At 35.8% G+C, this 23,106-nt stretch overlaps 2 protein-coding genes across 4 annotated transcripts in view; one reads left to right on the forward strand and one right to left on the reverse strand.

Annotated features, from left to right (window-relative positions):
• Window positions 1-19,687, reverse strand: LOC121737914. 2 transcript variants are annotated; one of them, XM_042129649.1, is made up of 8 exons: window positions 19,485-19,687; window positions 11,176-11,384; window positions 9,492-10,832; window positions 6,946-9,419; window positions 5,957-6,079; window positions 2,385-2,525; window positions 1,429-1,565; window positions 1-1,058 (listed from the first exon to the last, which is right to left on the reverse strand). In XM_042129649.1, exons 2-8 carry the CDS (start codon window positions 11,380-11,382, stop codon window positions 907-909), a joined length of 4,575 nt encoding a protein of 1,524 aa, XP_041985583.1. In that variant the 5' UTR covers window positions 11,383-11,384; window positions 19,485-19,687; the 3' UTR covers window positions 1-906. The 2 variants fall into 2 exon arrangements, with proteins under 2 accessions (XP_041985583.1, XP_041985582.1); XM_042129648.1 differs by having other exon boundaries at window positions 11,164-11,384.
• Window positions 12,039-23,106, forward strand: part of LOC121737915 — a 25,413-nt gene continuing 14,345 nt past the window's right edge. For both annotated transcript variants that reach the window (XM_042129650.1, XM_042129651.1), the window contains exons 1-5: window positions 12,039-12,131; window positions 20,288-20,396; window positions 20,711-20,852; window positions 21,127-21,296; window positions 21,558-21,697. In XM_042129650.1, the coding sequence (XP_041985584.1) occupies window positions 12,114-12,131; window positions 20,288-20,396; window positions 20,711-20,852; window positions 21,127-21,296; window positions 21,558-21,697 (579 nt within the window). In that variant the 5' untranslated portion in view covers window positions 12,039-12,113. The remainder of the gene's footprint in view (window positions 12,132-20,287; window positions 20,397-20,710; window positions 20,853-21,126; window positions 21,297-21,557; window positions 21,698-23,106) is intronic.

Below are 23,106 nucleotides of genomic sequence, written 5' to 3' on the forward strand. Positions count from 1 at the left end.
ATATAATAATACTTCTTAACGCGAGCGAAGCCACGGGCAAAAGCTCGTTTTGACATAAGACCCATACGTTATCTGGCAAACTCTTCATTGAAATAAAGTTTAATCATCAATAAATGTATTTGAGTGCGGCTCTCCTACTAATAGATATATTAACGCAGCGTAAAATATGATATACATAGACAAGTAGAGATTGTATAGTATACATTGCGTGATTATCATAAGTTGTGTTGCCAACAGGAAAAATATTAGTAGGAGGGCTAATATTTTTCCTGTTGGCAACACAACTTAAAAAATATCATGTAAAGACATCCAGAAAACTTTTTATTTACATACGATATTTTACATGTAAGGTAACAGAGGCGTAATAATTGACAAATCTCTCGCATTTTATCATGATTTTTTAATTAGCCTCTACATAAAATGACTCCTTAATTATTAATTAATTAAACTTAAAGAAAAACCAGTCTACTGATCGTTGCTTAATATTAAAATTAAACGATGTAACACGAACTAGGCTGTACGATCGAAACTTTTGCCATCTTAATATAAATCGCAAAAAAAAAACTAAACTATACACTTACTAAATGAGAGGTAGAATTAAAAATGAAACTAACACTAAAAACTACTATTTACAGAGGAAGCGAAGTCTTATGAGCAAAAATCAAGCGTGTCTTTTATTGCACGAACCGAACGTCACTGTCACTGCGACAGTGACAGGTTTCGGATTGACAGCTGTCAGCCTGACAGCGACAAGTGTTGGGTAGACAGCTGTCGGGTTGACAGCAGTCAGTCTGACAGCGACAGGTGTCGAGTTGTCAGCTGTCACTCTGACAGCGATAGCTACAGTGCGAAGTTTGACAGGCGCGTCAGAAGTGAGGCGACAAGATGGCGGACGTTGAGCAAATGTCAAGCTGTGTCGTCGCGCTTGTCTTTGCGCTTGTTCAGCTTGTTTTTCATGTCAAGCAGCATCTGTTCGAACGACATGTCATCGTTGCGTCGTATAGGCAGCGCTGCTTGGCCGTGGAAAGCGCTCTCGGTGTATTTCGCTTCGAGACCATCTGTCGAATAAGTTTTTGTCTATGAAAAACTTTAATTAGGCCATAAGCATAGACCTATAATGACAATACGATGTTGCCACTTTTTAATTTCTTCACTTTCATGACAGACTATAATATGTTAGCGTATCTATCAAAATACACTTTTATGTTATGAAATTGTAATGAAAATATGCTCTACTGTCGTGCTTAAAATTAGCGCTATAGATTAAGACTTCTAATTTTTTTCTTATGACAGTTAGTTTTTGCCTAAATGGAAGATCATTTCCTCAAAATATCCACAGTTGATCAAACCGCACCTTATAGAAGGCTACACCTTAGCCTGCAGAACAGCCAACACCCTTCTCCACGAATCCTCCACTTTTCCACTTACCGAGATCAGCATAACTCTGTCTGCAGAACGCTCTTCTGCCACCAAAACCCACGTCATACTGTGGGAAGAGCGACGCGTTTTCCACCGCAGTCCACGCGTCGCGCGGCCGCTGGTAAGTCACGAAGCCGTAGCGAGATCTGGAAGTGAATATCAGGATTACAAGGCTGCAATAGGCGTAATTACCTACAAGGATGATTCGAAACAGTCATGTAAAATTTGATTTAAAAGAGAGGTGCTTCACATTCGCCCTTGTCAAGGAATATATGCACTTAAAAAATCGCTTAATGTAAAATGGTATGATTATTATTGGACTAAAAAATATGGATGACAAAAAAAGAATTGAAAAATTATTTTGTGTTAGATAGTCCATCTATGGAGGAAGGATTTAGGCTACATTACAGCAAAATGCTGCAACAACAGGAGCGGAAAATCAGTGGAAGAGAACTAAATCGGACGTAAATTGCAAATGGCCGCTTAATCGTTATTGGTTGTCATCACTACTATTAGTTCCAAGTACTCTGACTACTGCTATCAGCATCAATATGGCGACTTTCAAACGTCATTTTTACGTCAGATTTATTTCTCTTCCCCCGCATTGGGGGCGCTGATTCCGAATCAAATGGGCACAAAAAATAGCTGTCATTTCAAAGGGTATCATAAGTCCAGCGTACTTGTATTATAAGTACAGTTTAACTGTCACGCCATTTTCGAAAAATTTTGAATTTCTAATCACTCTCATTGAAAATCATCACAAAAAATGGTTTAAGTTTACACTTGAAATATCGGCCCACACTAATCTGTTAGCGGCTTTTTATTTGCATCTGTTTTATTGTTTACGTTGTAAGAAATGTAAGAAGGAGAGAAACAATATAAGCTGGCTTATATTTTTGGCGCCCATTTTGGGCGCTTGACAGATGAGAGGATAATAGAGGTCAGTGGGCTAAATTATAACTCACCCGTCCTCCTTAGAATGCAGCCTCACTTCTGTGACGGGACCGAACTTGGAGAACTGAGTTCTCAGCGAGCCCTTCGTTATGTCTTTCTCCAGTTTACCAACAAACACTATGCGTCTCTCTTCGACAGGTGTGTTGTTCTCTCTATAACAAAAAAACATTAAAATTATATTGTTTTTCTTTTTTTTCTGTCCCACAATTTGATCATAGACTGCATGCTTGTTACTAAAAGTTTCATGAACATAAAAATTTCACACAAATTTTAAATATTTCACAACATAAAAAATTGTATGGTGCCTGCCTAAGCATTTACTAAACATTTACGGTCTTACCACAAAATATCTAAACATCTATTGAACAGTTGTTTTGAGACCATTATGTACTGAATGTTTTCTAATCAACTGTTCAACAGGTGTTTAAATATTTTGTAGTAAGGCCGTTAATTAATAAGGTTGGGTTGCACCAGAGGCGTGGTTAAATTTAAAGTTATGGTATAGTTAAGGCTAATTTAACTTTAACCTTAACTTTGACCACAGAATTTGACAGAAGACGTTTTGAGAACGCTTCAAACGATAGGTATCCAATACACTTTCTCGGGACTAGGGAATGTTATTATTCGACAAATTTACTATTCGAATAATTCGAATATTTTACAAAAGTTTTTGAATAATTCGAATATTATTCGAATAATTCAAAAATTTTGAAAAATGCTGAAAACTCCTTCGAAAAGTAACAAGAAGCTTCCTACAACCATGTACAACCTATTTTGTTAATAATATGAAGTGAGCAATTCTTATTTTTACTTTTATCAACATAAATCTGTGTAAAAAACTTACATAGTTAGTTTTTATTGTTAAACACTTTAAAAATGTATATTTTAAGGTTACAGCTGGGCAATAAAAGAAAGGCTGTAAAGTGTAAACCGATTTCGATCGTAGCACTTTTTACTTTTCTCATGTGATTATGCTTAGCCTTAACTCTTAACTCTTAAGCAGTTGAGATTTAATAATAATATTATATTTGACGTTATGATATCTATTCCTTAATACTAAGCCAGCTCACCCGTCTCTTTTTATATTTTCGATCTACGTTCACCTAGTTGGCTTCATTAGTGTCAACGTGGTTCGAAATTATAAAAAAGGGCCGCTAGAAAACAAACACCACAACCAAGAAAAAAATTGCAAAGAAGCCCTGGGGGAGGGTGAAACAATCCTAAAGCTTTAGTAACTTGAAGTTTGGTAACACCAATAACTTGATAATATTAGAGTGATTCTTCAAAAATGATTCTCCGCGTCACTTTCGTGGGAATTTTTTATTTTCGAGTTATCTTTAAATAAATGCAAATACCTTTAAGGTGCTCTAAAGGTAATAAATACGATCTTAAAGGCATGTAAATCGGTCCATAAATTACTGAGATAATCAAATTTGAAATTTCGGTCCCCACGAAAGTTGCGACAAACTCCACGAAAGTTACGATTGAATTTTCTAGGAACAAAATATGGATTGAAATCTTTTTTTCCTTAAAAAATAAAATAAATTATTATTTATTTAATCAGTTTTTATTAAGATCGACGATCGATGGCGACGAAAGAGCATGGAGCTTCAATTTGTTGCTTAATCTGTCAAGTAACCGGTCCTGAAATGCTGTGATTTTTTCGAGGTTCAGGTGATTTTATTTGAAGTTCGTGAAGTTTAAGTGATTCAGGAGGTCATATAAGGGGGTTTTCAACTAAATATGGAGATTTAGGACTCAAGATCATAATATTTTCTTCGATTCAGTTTGTGGGATAAATACGAGGGCTCGCTTCGCTCGCCCTCGTCTGAGTATCGTATCGCATTGCATTCGGATTGAGGATGTAATATCAGTTGGTCATGTAAAATACTGATATTCAGGTAAATCCACTAGATTAGAAGCAGATTCGATATTTGGGGAAAAGATCAGACGGTAGATTGATGTATAAAGCCACATATGTTTTGTTTATCAAAAAAAGCTTGTAGAGTGAAAAATTCGTTCTGGGTACCAAAACCATAGCTGGAAATACTATACTATAGCCAATTCACATAGGTAAATGGTGTACAAAACAGCCTACGTAGCTTTCGTAGGTCACTAGGTAACTTTCATTGGTGAAAATCCACGAAAATTGTGCCATGATTAAAGTAATAGGTAAATAAACAAACAAAGTACTAGGAAATAATCTCGATCATATACTTTATTCCTTAATTTGATATGAGTGTCATAATTATAAATTATTATTATTCAAAACATGCTCGCAAAAGTTACGTGACTACAGCGACCATATAATTTGTAAGGAATATCTTATCTTATATTTTCTTTGTTTTGAAGCAACGAGGGTTTGAGTCCCCTGTACTGATGCTGGAAAGACACTGAACGTTGGTGCAGCTAAAACGTGTAACCACAAATCGTCGCGTTTGGAACGTCGGAACGGCGTCGCGCTCGTGAAACTAGCAAAATCGTGTGACACAGACGTTATGCCTATTAACTTTTTTAACTTAAGGTATAACATTATTTTATTTTAGGAATTAGGTAGCCCAGTTAATCTACATTATTTTGATGTTAATGCTAATGAATAGAATACAAAAGTTATTAAAGCTTTCCGTAAGCGCGAACAGAGTCTGACACGCGGAGTACACCGATTTTGCCCCCAATTTCGATATTGAATTAACCATTAAACAAAAACTATAAATAATTATAGATGTTTTTTATTGAAATCAGATACTTAAATAAATGAGGAATAACGTGTGTTTGGTCCTAAGGCTTGTTTATTAGGGTAGTAGTAAAGAGCGTGTGACCACATTTTGAGGGGCCTCGGAGAATTGCTCATTAAGGAGCCATCGACATTTTTTGATACTGTACTAACTGTTTCAATTATCAGTCGAGGACTGCTGCGGTAAAGCTATTGAAAGCAAATTTTTATCAACTTGTCGAATCATAGATCACATATCGTGAGCTTTAAGCCAGAAGTTTTTATTTAACTACATATTTTAAAACTCTCAACATTGCAATGCACTTACATCTATTACCTTCTTATAAAACGAGTTTGTTTTATATACACCCTTATGGCGTAATACTTAATGATATTATGACTGAAGGGAGTTTATATCAATCTTCATTTGCATGTCTTTAGGTAAAATAACGTCTAAAACATGGTCAACGGCGATGATGAATGGTCGTATACTCATTTGTTAGACTAAAAACAGATTTGTATATATCATTAAAGATGTAGAATATTCATAAATAATATTATTTTTCTAAAATAAACTTAACTATGTTCTTATTCCATATAAATTTTATGTTTAATAGCATTTTAAACAAAAATAAAAAATATTTTTAGTATTCGAATTATTCGAAAAATAATTTGGCGAATATTCGAATAATAAAATCGTCGAATATTCGAATAAAATGAATATTCGAATATTCGAATAACATACCCTACTCGGGACTCAAAGTATTTTCATACCAAATTTCAGCAAAATCGGTTCAGCGGTTCGGTCATGAAGAGGTACCAGACAGACAGGCTTTCGCAACTATAATATTAGTTAGGATCTCATCTAACCTGTCTTCAGAACTGAAGCTGTTGGTGTATCCTTTATTGCTGTACCCCTCATCCTTACGGAAGGAGGCCGATGTGCTCGACGAGCTACTAGATGATGTCGAAGTCTTGGATACCGATGATGATCTGAAATGAGATATAATAGATATTTCACATACAAATTAGTCCACAAAAATAGCCTATTATCTTTCACGTGGTCTACTTCTTATCTGTGCCAAATAACATAAAAATTGCTCCAGTAAATCGTGAGATCGCTTTCAAATAATTTCTCCCGTTTTTTCCACATTGTCTTCTATTTCTTCGCTCCTATTAGTCTTAGTGTGATAAATGTAGATGCCTTCCTCGATAAATGGGATATCTAATATTGAAAGAATTTTTCGAATCGGACCAGTAGTTTTTGAGATTAGCGCGTTCAAACAAACTCTGCCGCTTTATAATATTAAGTATAGATTATAATATTAGTATAGATAATACTGAGATTAATAGATCTACAAAGAAAGTTCAGTGCCCTGTTATCATTTTTTACCAAATTTTTTCAAGACTTCAAACAGTTAGTGTATTTGGCATAATAAAGGGCCAGTGTATTTATTTACTGTAACATGTTACAAACTAACTACTAAGAAAGGCATTGTTTGCTTATAACAATTAGTGTAAAGAACCTTGAAAATAGTTAAATTAACCTTGCTACAGAACACTCATTGAATTTGTATTAGTTTAACCCTGATAGTTTTTGCTGTGCTTTTTTTAAGTCATTTATGAAAATTAGGCATAGTTTTGGTCTTGTAGCAGATCCTTGCGATACACCAAAGTAAAAGATGTTTGCGATATGCTTAATATAAAATAATAAAAAAGTGTACTTCAGAATTCAGATCATAGTTTATCGTAGTGAAATAATAAATGTTTAAAATAAGAATAAATTAGATCTGTAAAGATACTATTTTTGTTAAAATTATTGATTTATCGAAAGCTTTTGATAATACAATATTACTAACCTTGACACAGACGAACTGTACGAACTTTCAGACACTGTAGGTTTCCTTGCTGGCTGCGGCTGCGCTACAGGCTTTTTATCGTTGCTCGCTCTATAGTTATTATATTTCGGACTGCTTTGCCGTTTTGGCACTGGAGTTCGGGACTTCTTGCGAGTATTGTGCCTTGATCTTGATCGCGTCCTACTAGTCTTGTAATCCCGTCTAGACGGTGATCTTCTAGGACGATAGGGAGATCTAGATCTCCTATTCCTTCTGTACGGGGATTCCCGTCTTCTGTATGATCTATAACGATCTCTGGACCTGGATCTTCTTCTGGGAGATCCCGATCTTCTGCGGGGTGAAAAGGATCTTCTTCGAGGCGACCCAGATCTTCTTCGAACGGGTGATCCATTTCTTCTTCTTCCTCTTGAATGAGACCTGGACCGCCTGCATTTACTATCGTAACGATTCTCGCTGGCACGTAATTTTTCTTTTTGTTGAACTCTCTCGTTGGACTCTACTCTTGGCTTTGCCACCGCAGCTTTTACTTCCTTTTGTGGTGACGGTGTTGGATCTTTTGGTTCAACGGGTGTTTCCTCCTCGCTAGACAATGACATGTCACTGTCATGTCTACTTCTACTCTGTGCTACTTCAGTAGCCTGCACTGAAGGTGTCCCAGGTGTTTTAGAATCAGTGGAGTCGGTTTGACAGCATTCTGATTTATTTTTAGGTTTTTCCGTGTTCTTTTTCAAATGTAATATGACTTTGTCTTCCCCGTGTTCCGCGTTTACGTCGTATTCGCGTACGATTGTTGTTTTTATTTTAGGACTCCTGTCTGCAGAGGAGCTCCGTTTTTGTCTATGGGACTCTCTACTGGGAGATGTCGAAGACGGTGCTTTTTTCATGACCACATCTTGGATACTAGCAAATAAAGAGTTATTTGATATTTTCGTATCGACTTGCTTTTCTACACTCTTCAGAGTAGCTTTGATGTCTTTATACCTTTCTTTATCAATCTTTCCTTCATTATGATGATGTTCACGGTTCTCTACACCATTATCTTTTCTATGCGAATCGAAAACATTGTGTTTAAGCAATTGATCATTTTTCCTAATTTTGAAATTGATATTCGATTTCTTTTCGGTCGGCGGAGAGTCACATTTCCTTTTATTACGCTCTGGCGATTTGGGGACCGTTTTGAACATGTTTTCATCTGTATTCGTGCCGACACTGACTAAAACTACTTCATCATAGTCTGCCGGTGCTGGTACTTTTTCCACTATTAGTACGGGCACAACCTCGGGTGCCATTCCAATTATCTTCATCATTTCTGAGTCGCTTATCAACGGTTGTATTTCGAGAGTTTCGACTTTACCAATATTGCGCATTAGTAATTCTTCCTCCTTCTTTCTCATAGCTTCGACCTTCTGTTTCCTAGAGATCATGATGATTTTTCGTGAAGCCTCCCGTATCGGGTCGAAAATTGTTTTAGCTTCCTCGCTTTGTTCCTTTTTAGGAGTGCTGCTTTCGGTATTACTTTGTGAAGAGGTGGGACAACTTTCCAACAGCAAGTTTGGTGTTTCTGGGAATATTGATTCTGGACTCACTTGTGCCGAACTTGCGTTAGAATTAAATCCTCTGCGTAATTTATACTCTTGTAGATTCAACTTTTTCTTCTTTGCAGGTTGTTGTTCGACAATATCTTCAACTTTTTCCTTGATTTCTTCTTTGACTTCAACAAGAATATTCTGTGGTATGTGCACATCCTTTTCATCAAAAAGTGTCGTGTAAAAGTTTTCAGGGTTCGTATCTTCATCTTTTATTTTCACGCTTTTAGTATCCACTTGATGTATAATGTCTTTATTTTCAAAACTATCCATTATTTTATTTTTTTCTACTAAGCTACTAGACTTTTTATGCACTTTGTCTATACTTACACTACTATCGACTTGTTTATCGATAAAGTTATCGTTTTTATTGTCTTTGACGTCTACATTATTTAAAATGACTTCAGATTTGTTTTTAATAGTTAACTTAATACTACCACTACTGTTTTGACTACAAATATCACTTGCTTTAGTAGCATTATCCACAATCACAGAACCGTTACTTTTCTCCAAACTACCTACGAGCTCACTAAAAACATCCTCTTTTTTGCGTATAGTCTTTGATTTGGGAGGTGGTTTGGATATTTTTATATTGGATTTCTTTGATTTAAGGTCCGTTTCAGCTATAACGCGATTATTGAGTTTCTTTTTATCTTTGTTGTCACTTTCGTCGTCACTACTTAAGCTATAGATAATTTTTTTGCTTTTACAAGATCGGTGCCTAGAGTTTAGTATCTCATTGTTGCTAGATAGTACGTCTGGCTTAAGAAGACTGCGGCCACTTTTCAAATGGCTGGCGCTGTGTCTCTTTTTCGTGGAGCAATAATCATGGTCCGCGTGAACAGGACTTGGAGATCGCGTTATTGTGGCGTTTACTGTCGTGGGCATCTGGAATTAACGAGAATTAGTAGAAACTTCATCAGAAAATATGAAATTTCATACTTTTGATCAACTACTTACCAAAATGTGACGCATTTTATTTTTGTTCAACTGAATACCCGCATCCTGAAGGCGCATGCGACTAGAATTTTTCGTTTTTAAATTTCTATTCTCAGTGACTACAGTTTCCGTTAGTTTTTCAGAAGCCTCAAATTGTTCTAGTAGTGAATTTAAGTTATTAGCTTTCAGTACTGGTAAATTAACCTTGTTGCACGTTTTTATATCAACGAAATCTGGTACCTCCAGCTTTACGGGAGATACTTTAGTTTTGACAGGCGATTGCATTGATTTCTCAATGCAAAAATCCAGAACGGCCTTTGGCAGTGGAGTGGATGATCGTTCAGGTATTGTATTAATAATTTCAGGTGGTTCAATGCATTTTATAAATGAATCTAAAGGCTTTTCTATTTCCATATCTTGATGTGTTAAATCATCTACATTTTCGTTAATGTCCGGTTTAATTTCGCCTTTTTTGTCGGTGATAAGAAAGCTATTTATCTCCTCATCAGTTAAAGTTCTTGGAATGTCATCATTTTTATTGCTGCCAGAAGATTTGTCTTTAAAGTTTTCAAAACTAAGATCGTTTAAGTCGAGGTCTTCGAAACTGAAGCACGTCTTCGCATCTATATCCATGCAAAGATTGTGCATCGGTGTTTGTGGCAGAGAGACTGAGTTTTGCGATCTCGGTGCGATTCTAAACCTATCATTCTGTAAGTCGTCAAGTATGAAATTCTTCAAGTAATCAATATTTGAGAGACCTTCTAGATCATTATCGTTGGTGCACTCAACTTCTTTTTTCATTGGCTCGGCTTTTACTGGACTATCAACGATAGGTTTACTTTCTGTTATCCGAAAATCGATGCCTTGGTCGTATTGAGATCTATCTTCAGCGGCAACATTGGGAGCTACCGCTGGTTCTTTGATGAAATACTCGTCGACATCTTTGACGACAGGCTCGTCTTTGGCTTCGAGTATTTTATCGTCATTCTTTATGAAATATTCATCGACATTTGAAACAACTGGTGCATCTAAGTTTATACCCAGATCGTTTGGCCCTAACGTATCGACTTTATCATTGTCTATCCGATAATCTTCTTCTGGATTTATGTACTCGTCATCTGTGGCGTCTGCACATTCTTCTTGCTCCTCATCAGAGGACGCAAGATCTAAATCTGGGTCTACTGCTATGACCTGTATTATATCGTAGTCGTCACCTTCTACCAGAGAGTTGCAGTCGCCTTCGTCTGAGCTGTTCCCCTCTTCAAGAGAACTAGGACTGGAATCATCTACTGATACATTCTGGACGTCTATATGTTCATTCTCATCGAAACTGACATCGTGGTTTGTTTTTGTGATATTTACCTGAAATTAATTTTAGCTAGATTATTTCTTTAGCTATTAGGGGTGTACAATTATAAAATTGATTTCATTTTATGAAAGCATAGGCAAAATAACAGATTAAAAAAGAAATATGTAGTTGTTTTTACAGTGTAGCAGTATTTTTCTTGTGTGGAAAGAACACATTTTATGCTGGTTATAATCTCAGACTTTTTAAGAACCGCACATATTGACGCTCTTGTAAATTTAACTTGAAGTCTTGTAGGGTAATGTAGGCTCGAAAAACAATATAATAACAAACAATACCTCAAACAAACATTCGTTAGAGGCATTATTGAACAGCCATTTTCTTTACCTTAACACTCACTTGTTCGCTTTGGCTCCACACTTGCTGCTTATCATCCCAATACTCCCCATCCTCACTATCATCATTGGCTTTCTGATTTGTGTACTCCGGAGAGTTCTGTGTGCAGCTGCTCTCGGAAGTGCCCGACTCGCTCGTGGCCCGCAACACCTTGTGTCCGATGTTACGGTATGGTGCTTGGTGGTACATATTTAAAATATTTGACCCCATATCTGTAAAAGAATAAATGTGTACTTAATATATAAATCTGTAGATTATAAAAGAGGTATCAATAAATTACTTGAATCTTTTTAAGGATTTCTAATACCATCTCAGATATCAACATTTTAGGGTAAATTTCCATTTTCTAATCAACGCGGCAAGCGACCTCAACCGACAAAAAATCAACTTTATGACATAATCTTTAGGTATCATTTTACCCTACGCCACTGCAAAGCAGCAATATTTTATTTTAATTTTTGTCGGTCAAAGTCCGATGTTACAGTACGGAAACTGAAGTTAAACTGTTGAAGAAAAAATCGACCAACTGCGAGTCGGACTCGCGCATTAAGGATTCCGTAACGCTATAGAGCGCAAGTAGGAAAAAATTGTTTTTTATTTTAAGAAAGACTTTTTACCCACATGTAACTTTAACCTAGATTTATTTACAGCCTACTTGTTTTATTTAGTTAGACCTAGGTAAGATTCTTATTTTAAATATAGTTTATCACGCGGGAATCATACATTTTTCTGGGACAGAATGTATCACCATACCAAATTTCAGCAAAATTGGTTCAGCTGTTTGCAACTAAATAAAAAACTTTGGCACTTTACTTTAGCTAATAAGAAAAATAAAAAATATGACAGTGTCAGTAATTTTCATTTTACACAATTTTATTTTTACAAAATTTTAAGTGTATCAATAATTTCACTAAAAAAGCCAAAAATATCTTACTAAAACAATGGATAAAGAAACCAAGGTAATTCACTGAATAATAACTAAGTTAAAAATGTTTTAATATTCTGGTTTATTTTAAATTATTACAAAGGTTGTGTGATGTGTGTTTACTGTTTGTGTTTGAAACTTATATTACAAAAGGTTGTGCGAGTTTCTTACGCCTGTTCTTCTCGCCGGTTTAGTTTCCGAACCGGTGGTAGGCATCATGTAGACTTTCAGAGAACATTTGCAAAAATTTATTCTGAATAAAAAAATTTGAGTTTGGGTAGGTATACAAGCCCAAGTACCATTTTTCATACAAACACAAATACCTAATAGTGACTATACAATAAATGAAAATAATTTAGGCCCATTTTAGTAAATTTTTTGAAACTCAATAAAATAATTGATATACAATATACATCAAAAATAATAATAATATGTAACATTTAACTTATTAGAATTATAAACTGAGTATTGTTCACATATTTTATGTTAAAACTAAACAACTTCCTTGTACCAAAATTTGTTTGAAGTGCAGAAACCACACATATTTCGATTATAAAAACTATACTACGTCATTTCCAAGGACTATTTAAAGTATTTCTATGGAAAATTCTTAAAAATCAGTTTCACTTATGCTAGAGCATGAAGAGGTAAAGACTAACACATTTTTGTATCCATAATAGCTCCCACACCGGTTTCGGTGACGGTGGCTGGTTTCATTGAAATATGACAACACAACACATTCATTGAGTAATTTTATAGTGCCCAAGTGTGTGCGCAGTACACAAGAGCATTCTCTATTCCTTTACTCTCATAAACCAGTGGGACGTAAGACCGATACAATTGGTGAATGATCAGGCGCAGGACTGACTTTTACATGCCCATCCGACGCATGGATCATTTTACTTGTCAGACAATCAGGTGATCAGCTTGCATTGTCCTAACCAAACTTGGAAATAACATGTTTCCAACGCGGTAATCGAACCACGACCTCCGAGTCAAGAGCCACGCTCTACACACTAGACCACGGAGGCGTTTGCATCCATACTAGAGATGAAAATTTCCCGGAAAGTTTCCATTTCTAAGGAATATTTCCTGAAAACTTCCAAATTTGGAAGTTTTGCAAACTGTCATATATCTTATAAAGACAGTTTTGACGTTTATTTTTAAATGCAAATAACACTAAAATTAGGTACTTTTTATAGTTTTGATTAAATTGAACATACTATAGGTATAAAATATGTGATATGAAAGCAGGTTTGTCTACTTTATTATTCAGTCGCATGATTTAGATCGTTTTTATAAATATTTATCTAAGATAACATTATTTTCAAACATATATTGCTCAGGATTGACTTTGCTTTACGCTTTTCGATTTTTTATATTAAGTATATTTTTCTTTGAAACATATAAAATTGTATTTTTTAAATAAAAACTAGAATAGTTTTCTAATAGTAATACAGAAAATAACATTTTTTGAAATATACGTGTCTCTATTAAGGGTCGAATTAACGGCTAAACTTCTTTCTAAAATCAATCAGCTGATTTGATCTTACTCGTACTTACATAAAAAAAAATACGTATTGAATTGAGTACCTCATCTGTTTTCGTCGGTAAAAATTACTATTTTAAAGAAGAAAAACCATTTTTAAAAAATTCGCAAATGTTCCTGAAAGTTTTCAAAATTTTGGAAACTTTGGAAGTTTTCACGGAAATTTTCCGGTAAACTTCCTGAAACTTTCCAAAGTTTCGGAAACTTTACGAAATTTTCAACACTAATCCATACTAATAAATGCATCTGCAAAGTGTGTCAGTCTGTCAGTCTGTTTGTCTGTTACATCTTCACAACCAAATTGCTATAAACGATTTTAGTGAAATATGGTATGGTGATACTTTGAGTCCCGAATGACGTTGGATACTTTTTATCCTGGAAAAATGTATGGTTCCTGCACGATATACAAATTTTGACTGAGTTGCAGGTGTTGTCTAGTTTATAATATAAATATTAAATATACATGATTCAAATGGAGTATAGTAATACTGTCAATATATCCACCATACAATTATTATGAAACAAAACTTATTTATAATTCCCTTCTTCCCCGTTTAAACTGCCCGTGACACTTGCCAATAGTTCAAAGATTTGGCTCAATAGATAAAGTAAGAATTAGTGTTATTGTCGATGTATTTAGAGTTTAGTATCTTTCAACAAGTATGCTATTACTACACTGTATATTTATATATACCAAAATCTATAATATAGATGAAAATGAATATTACATTTTGTTAGTCTCGGTAAAACTTGAGAATTTAACTGAAATATTAGTCAAGAAAGTTCAGACAAGGTTTATATTAGCTGGAAAGTGATATAAATGTCACCAGGCCATCTAGTGTTCATCATATTTAGATTTTTAAAAGAAGAACTAGGGTATAATGAGTAGAAAACAAATGAGGAGCTGGCAAACAAAACCGGACATTTTTTTTCCAATCATCCCATGACCCATCTGCGTCAATTCCTGAAATGAAATGAAATTATTACTAAGCAGCAATCTCTTCCAGGCAACCTTTGAAGCGAGAGGATTAGATTGCTGGATTTGGGGATAGTGCTAAAAAGTATATAATTATTGTAATATTGAAATATAAAAAGTTAATGTATAAAAATAAACATACATAAACAATATCATAAATATACTTATAAATACATATAAATAGATACATAATACATTACATACTTACATAATATAATATATAGATACGATACTATAATTATATAAATACAATTAAGTATAAACTACATAAATTTAAATTTGACACATCAAACTAAGATAATAGTCTTTTAAAGAGGACTTAAAAATATTCAACTTGTCTAATTCGCGTAGGTAGGGAGTTCCAGAGAAGAATGGACCGGACGGAGTAGGATGAGTGGAGAAACTTTGTCCGGTGAGTAGGGATATCCAGTAAGAGATTGGTCGACAATCTCAACTCTTGCCGCTCAGGACAGCGAAATTTGTAGATTTTTTAAGGTACTGAGGACTGTTGGGATCAAAAAGAATGGTGTAAAGGAGTGAAAGTACGCGAGCATTGCAACGGTAACGTATCGGCAGCCACTTCAACCTATTGCAAAATCTGTAACGTGATCAAATTTGCGTAATCCAAAGATGAACCTTAGAGACAAGTTTTGAAGGCGCTCAAGTTTGTCGAGCTTGTCCTCGGTTAAGTTTATGAAGCTGACATCAGCGTAACCAAGCAGTGACAAGAACAGTGACTCAGCTAGGGCTACTTTAGTTGGAATTGGCAAAACGTATCTCAGTATTTTAAGAGAGTGCCACGTGGAATATACCTACTTACCTCCTTCAGGTGCTGAGACCAGGACAGGTGCTCATCAATGTATATACCAAGATTCTTAACTACCTTACTATAAGGTATTACTGTACCATTGATGACAACCGGTGGTAACGCATTCCAGTTAATTTTGGAGACAAGCCCCGGACTGCCAATAACTATTGACTGTGACTTCACAGGGTTTAGAAGTAAACCATACTCTTTACTCCAGTCACAAATGGCCGATAAATCTCGATTCATAACCCCAACTGCTTCAGGTAATGTATCCAAAGTCGACTGTGTATAAATCTGTAGATCATCTGCGTATAAATGAAATGAGGAGATTATTAATAAGGTGACAAAGTTTATAAAAAGGGCAAAAAGTAAAGGAGACAATACACCACCTTGGGGGATACCAGCAGATGTGTACGAAGCGGCCCAGTCAGAGAAAGATTCTGAAATTTTAACTTTTTGACGTCGACCCACAAGGTAACTACGAAGTAACTGAATCACAGAAGGTGAAAAGTTAAAGACAGTCAGCAAGCAGAGAAGGATGTCATGATCAATTGAGTCGAACGCTTTACTGAAGTCAAGCAAAGTTAAGATGGTCAGTTTCTTATCGTCCATGCCGGTCCGAATATGCTATGAGTAACCTTGACTAGGGCCGTCGTAGTACTATGTCCCGTCCGGAAGCCAGATTGATGCGTACTAAGGAGATTATGGTGGATAACGTATCTATTGAGCTGATGATGTATAAGTTTCTCTAATACTTTTGATAAAAAGGGAAGAATGGATATGGGGCGGAAATCGGAAATGACTTTAGGACGAGAGGATTTAGGGAGAGGGATTATGTGAGCGGCTTTCCAGGTATTAGGGAAAGAACAGGTCAATATACAAAAATTAAAAATGTGTAAAACGACGGGAGAAATTAAATCTAGGATTGGAAGAATCATTTTGCGGCTAATACCATCATCACCAACAGCATTCGAGGATATAGACATTATGTGCCTTCTAAGTTCGTCCTCAGTAAATGGTAACAGGGTAAAGGGCTCGGTGTTTATTTTGGGTATTAGAGCAATCTTATTTAACGTTTGCAATTTTATAACAGGATCCATGGTAGGAGAATTAGCAAAATGGTTATTGAGCGCATTAATATCGACATTACCGGAATCAATTAAATTAGAATTTTTGCCGATACCAAGAGTTTTAAGAAATTTCCAAGTTTTACTTGGATCACCATTCTCAATTGAGGCATGGATATATCGCCGTTGAGCATCTCGACACATGGTGTTGCAACGGTTTCTTAATTTAATATACCTGTCTCGATGCTCATCAGAGTTATTTCTCTTAAACTTTGCTTTAGCTGCGTGTTTGGCATTAATTAGGGTTTTCAATTCATCTGACAACCAAGGTGCAGGTAAATGCTTAATCCTTACGGCTTTAATAGGAGCATGCTTATCATAAAGCAATGTAAGTAAGGTATTAAAAACCTCCACCTTGGTATCAACTGAAGTTGCTGTATATAGAGCCATCCAATCTATAACAGTTGCATCTTCTCTTAAGGCATCCACGTCCATGGAAGAGAAATTTCGCTGCAGTAGTGTTCTACGTTTAGATTTGGGAGTGCGAATGTTAAAAGCAACGTATATCAGATCGTGGTACGAGAACATTTCCGCTGAACTCTGACCATGTTTACAAATTGAATTTGGCGAGGACACTATGATTAGGTCAAGCCATGATGGACGACAACCTAGGGAGCAGTGTGTTCGGTTTAGGGGCAGTAAACTCAAATTACATGAATCTATAACTGACATAAGGTTCTTGGATCTACTATCGTTCTTGAGCATACATGTGTTAAAGTCACCCATTATAATTAAATGAGTGTAGCTGGGCTTATGAGATTCTAGTATACTCTCAAAAGATGAAAAATAATTAAAATGCATCGAGGGGCATAGAACACACCAAGAAGTATTTTGCTACAAAAAGATACCTGAACCTCAATGAGCAAATACTCTAGTGAATCCACTGGTAGAGCCTGCGCTGACGAACTTATTATTGAAAAAGAAATGTCGGAACATAGGTAGATCGCAACGCCACCACCGCCTCTCCTCGGTCGTTGCGAATCAGCTTAAAACCAAGTAGGCTATAAAAAGTAGAAGGTAGGCAAGGCTTAAGCCATGTCTCCGACACGAAGATGGCATCTACATTAACCTGATCAAAAGCGGTCAACATATCAGAGTAATGAGCCGGAATACTCTGTGCATTTATATGAACAGCCTTAAAACAATTTTTGACATTAGAAAAATTACTTGTAATGGTATCCCTTAGTGGAGTATATGAAGCTCTCATAAAACTCTCATCACTATTTGTCGAAGAACGTGACGCAGAAAAAAAGTCGCCAAAAGAAGTGTCAGACATATTAAAATAAATATAATATTATAAACAAATAAAGTTAGGTTTAATATAATCTAATATATAATATATTATAATGACACGCTCAACTGATTATTACTAAAAAATTAAACACCTCATGCCTATGGTGTCTTAAGCCATGTAAGCATAATATTTAAACATGCATTAAAACTACAAGCATTTTTATCAATTTCACAAAGCAAATTATTCCTATTAATTATTTCAATCAAAACCAGTTAATAAGGCTTTAAAAAGTCAATTTACAAACAAAAACGTATTAGTTTAGTAGTAGTAGTTAATATACTAGTTTTTTAACCACTGTGTAAATTTTTTCTCGCAGACTAATCCGGTTTTGTTCGCCAGCTCCTCAAATTAAGTCTCACCTATCTTTTATTTGTCAGGACAGGTTTAGCTGTATTATTATGTGAATGTAACACTGACAGACAGACAGACACATTTTCACATTAATTGTAATATTAGTATAACAGAACTATCCATAGTAACCTACAAATAATAAAAACTAAAGAATCGTAACTCCCATACTATTACCGTTTTAAATTTGGTTCCTTTTAATCTGTCATGTAACATCAGCCTAGTACCGCTCAAGGTCACCTAAATATTGCAAATGTATTGAAATGTGTACCTAAGGTACATTTTTTGACAAGTATTTTGGAGCATGTTTTTTGACGGAGTTACTTTTCCTTAGTTTTTATTGTTTGTAGATAGTAACAAAATTATTTGTTTGTAGGATATACGATTATAGGTAAACTTTTTCACTCTTGTTAAAGTTCTTATTCATTCAAGAAATAAACTTTACAAAGGACTGAATTCAATCATGCTACACCACACTCTAGAAATACATAAAACTCGGGTAACAGTAGCAGCTTCAAGCCTGAGTTCTAATAATTTGTGCCCTTCGTATACATTTTAAAAACAATACAAAAAAATTATAAAGAAAAATATAATAATTATTTAAAAAATGGAACACTATTAATTTTGTTATTACTCTAACCTTTTTTAGTATTTTACAATGTAATTTATCATCACAACATAAACAATGCGATGTATTGATTTGAATAAACCTGAGTGCATAATGTTATCAATCAGTGATAGTTCCCGACGTCAATCAACTTTCGATCTGTCAAAAATTCAAAATGACTGTGATCATAACCTTACGATCATGTGATTTCAACGTGAGCTATCTCAAAATCTGAGATCGATGGATCATGAGCACGTAAATATCATGCCATTACGCCGATAACGGCACTTTTAATGAAAATTAACGCGAAAAAATTCGAAACCGCGTTTTAAGGTTAATGCCGACATGCGAGAATTTTTACACATTTTTTCGCGATTCTGCAGTTTTTTCCAGGGATTGTTACGTTTAATCGGATGTTTAGGTTGTATTTTAATTGTTTTTAACAATAATTAAGAGGGAAAACAAAGACATTATGCAAAATAAACATAAGCAGTGTGACGAAGCGCGCGCAATGTTTCCTAACCTTGATAACGAAAAAAGCTGATATAAGTTTCTAGTTCAAGGTCCCGTGAAAATACTGAAAAGTCACATGATGGCGTTACACAAACAAATCTTAAATATCATTGCAACACGTCCGAAATCTATTTTGAGACAAACAACAGACGAAAAATTACTAACCTTAACTCCCTCAGGTGACGGGTCTATATCCATCAAGATTTCTTGTTAAATATACCACTTGTCACTGCGAATTATACACAAACACACAATATATGAACCAATAAACGATTTTTAAGCACAGAATTGTTTTTATCTGATGTTAATTTATCATAAAATTAACACTTTTGATGAAACATCACATGCCATAGACTTCACGCACCACATCAAATTCGACAACTGACCAATGTTGCCAATTATTGCCATGATTTGACCTACGTCACAAAGTTGCCAAAATTAAAATATAACCTTGATAATTTCTATTCCTCATATAAATAATTTCAGTCGGTAGGTAGCTACGTTTATAATCTTCTAAATCAACATTATTACGCTAAAGATCTTTAAAGTTTAACTATACCTTTCACAAAACACTACACACCAAAGAAAGGCAATGACGCGCTTTTTGGGCAAAAAATGTTGCTTTTATTTTATGTAAGGCACTTAAAATTTTACTGAAAATAATAATCATTATAAATTATAATGTTGAGTAACAATCAAAAATATACATAATTCAACTTATATGAATCACTTGTGAAGTCGTAAGGTAAGCCGAGGGTAAAAGATGGCGTTTAATGGCTTAACATAAATTAGTGGCCTGTACATGGTATTTCTAAAAGATGTCGTTTTCATTTTAATAATATTATCAAGTAACACGCTTGTGGTAACACGTTATTAAAACTAGGTACCCGACAAAAACTATAGGATCAGGAACTAGTCCATATTTTATTGTTATTCTCATGGTTATTCTAATATTCTTTTCTAAACAGAAGTCCCGTGAAGCAGCCAAAAGAATGCGTCGAAAAATTTTGAAGAGTGCAACAGGCGAACGAGAAATCGGAAAAGAAGAGAAAAGAATCGTGTACTGTCCATGCAAAAGTAAATTATTATTGTACTTATTGTTTAAAACACAGAAAATAATAATTAGGTACTTTAATAGCCGTTGAGGTTTTCGGCTTAAAATTTTAAATTAAAAATAATTTTAACGACTGAGAAGGGAACCTCCTTAGATACATTTTGTAAAAGCCCCTTTCCACTAGAGACTTTGCTGCGCGGTAGCTGCGTCGCGTCGCGTCGTCAATTCGAGTGATAGATTCGGCTCTAAGCTCTAGCACGAACTGTGGTGTACTTAAATGTTTGTTTTAACAGAGCACGACGATATTATATACTTACATAACTTTTTACTTCTACAGCTAGATATCAAGAAATTAAGGATTTCAAGGATGAACTAGAGAAGAGAGTGAAAATAAAAGAAGATGAACTGAGAGAAGTTACAGAGGAAAGACTGCAAAATCATTTGCAGTATTTAAAAAACAGATTCAATAATATCTTGAGGTTTGTGTATTTAAAAATCACTTGTCTGCGTAAAAGGAATTCTGCAGGAACCATATATAAGAATGTACTTATGTATAATAATTTGTATATTGTATGGTTCCCACAAGTAATCTATGTCCGTGGTTTACTCTATGTCAAATTGCCATTCCAAACAGCTATATCGGGTCAGCGGTTTGGGCGTGAAGAAGTTACAGACCAACAGACAGACAGACACACTTTCGCATTTATAATATGAGCATAAATAAATAAAGATTTTACAATTACTTTCCTCCAGAAATGAGCAGATCCGCACGTCCGCGATGCTGCGCGAAGCCAACCGCGACAAGCAGGAGAAGATCAGCGCGTTGCAGAGGCAGCTGGAGTGCGCCAACATATCGGCGCTCATGTACGTCGTGTGCTGCGAGCGACGACGCAAGGACATTGAAGTTGCGGCGCTGAGAGACGGTGAGTAGGTAATCCCCTTAAGTCTTAGTTTAGGAGCACACTTCGATTATTGAGCTATCACTTGTCTTTTTCTCCAAAGACTTCTATTTAAACTGAGGTTTGGTAGGTAGGCTGAACCTCAGTTTAAATAGAATTCTTTGTTTTTCTCTCGGTCTTTAGCAGTAAGTAATCAATTTTTAAGAAAAAACAAAATTGCTCTTTAAAATAAAGAATCGTTACTGAAGATGAAAAAGAATATTTGCAATAGAATTTGTCTTCTAGAATACGCTGCATACGTGGAGGCACTGGAACAGCTGTTAGCAGATAGTCAGATCATCATCTCCAAGCTGGTGCGAGGGTACAGGACAGCGGGGAGAGTGGACGAGGAATGGCGAGGAAAGATGAAAGCAGTTGTGGGTGAGGTGAGTTGTTGCAGGACTTGCAGCAACATTAGTCATTAACACGCAACATGAACGTGCAACACTAACGAGCAACATGAACGTGCAACATGATTTAACTACGTGTAATGAACGTGCAACATCGTTGCTGCATCAATAACGGTCAATGTTGTTACAGCAAGATTATCGTACAACATTGACGTGCAACATCGTAGCCACATATTAATGCACAATATTGGCGTGCAACATCGTAGCCGTAAGATTGTTGCCACAACAGCAACGCGCAACATCTACTAGGCCATAGCTGGTGCAACAATGCTGTTACAACAATGCTGCCTACGACATTGCCGAATGCCGTCACTATGGTAGAAATAGTATCAAATTCAGATTTTACCTAAGAGAACCTCCTCCTTTCAAAGTCGGTTAAAACGCCGTGTTGCGCTGCGTCGCAACTCACAGTGAGACATAACCTTTATAGAAAATGTCTATATAAGTAGGTATCTAGTATCTGGGCAATATTTGCTATAAGATGATGATCGCCAATCAGACAAATCCCGTCATGTGATCCTAATGTGATTCTGATGATGACTGAGTGAAGGCCTGACTCCGGAAACCGTGCGATTTCGATTACGATTCACGTGTATGAATTTTGCTTTTAGCGTTCAACTTCAATTAAACATAATATTGTGATCTGTCGGCTGCAGGGCAGTGCCGTAAATAGGGCGGTGCCACCGGTGCCCAGGCACAGGGCGTAGACTCTGGGGGGCGCAAGAATGGCCAGACCAGACAGATCCTTATTTTTGGAATTGCTCCCGATAAGTTCCCGCTGCGCCCTAAAGAAGTTTCCCAATGTAGTAAAAAAATATCCACAGCCGAACATAATATAACCTCCTCCTTTTTGGAAGTCGGTTAAAAAACAAAGGTGCAGTTATATAGAAGCTCGCACAGGGCGCAAAAAAGGCTATTTACGGCACTGCTACAGGGTTTGACATAACGCGACCAAACTACGTAGGCCCCACGGAGCTAATACAATTTAGTTTTAGTTTAAAATTAGTATTAGCTCCGTGGTAGGTCCCCCGTCTGCCTAGGAATCGACTTCTCTGATAGTACATACCTAACTACCTAAACCAGGAGTCACCAATTAGTTTCGCTCGGGGTCTATTTTCAGGAATGAACCTGACCTTCGCGGTCCGCACATTTAAAAAAAAAATTAAACAAAAGTAAGTAATTACGGAAATTACAAAGATCTGATGTTTGAAGTGAAACTGGTGCAAGGTATTGATATTAAATCCTGAAGATGTTTACAGTAAATCGAGAATCGAAATTTATTTTTAACGAAGTTCATCTTCGAAAATGCTCGCTCCGCAGTCCGCACACAATGGTTCGGCGGTCCGGATGCGGACCGCGCTCCGCCATTTGGTGACCCCTGGCCT

The sequence above is a fragment of the Aricia agestis genome, chromosome 21, assembly GCF_905147365.1.
Source record: "Aricia agestis chromosome 21, ilAriAges1.1, whole genome shotgun sequence".
NCBI classification, from domain to species: domain Eukaryota; kingdom Metazoa; phylum Arthropoda; class Insecta; order Lepidoptera; family Lycaenidae; genus Aricia; species Aricia agestis.

Coding starts and splice junctions, on each gene's coding strand:
- LOC121737914 (XM_042129648.1), bottom strand. CDS start 11,382: ATGGGGTCAAATATTTTAAATATGTACCACCAAGCACCATACCGTAAC. Junction 1,566..2,384: donor CTGCATTCTAAGGAGGACGG/GTGAGTTATAAT, acceptor ATTCACTTCCAG/ATCTCGCTACGGCTTCGTGA. Junction 1,059..1,428: donor ACAGAGTTATGCTGATCTCG/GTAAGTGGAAAA, acceptor CTTATTCGACAG/ATGGTCTCGAAGCGAAATAC.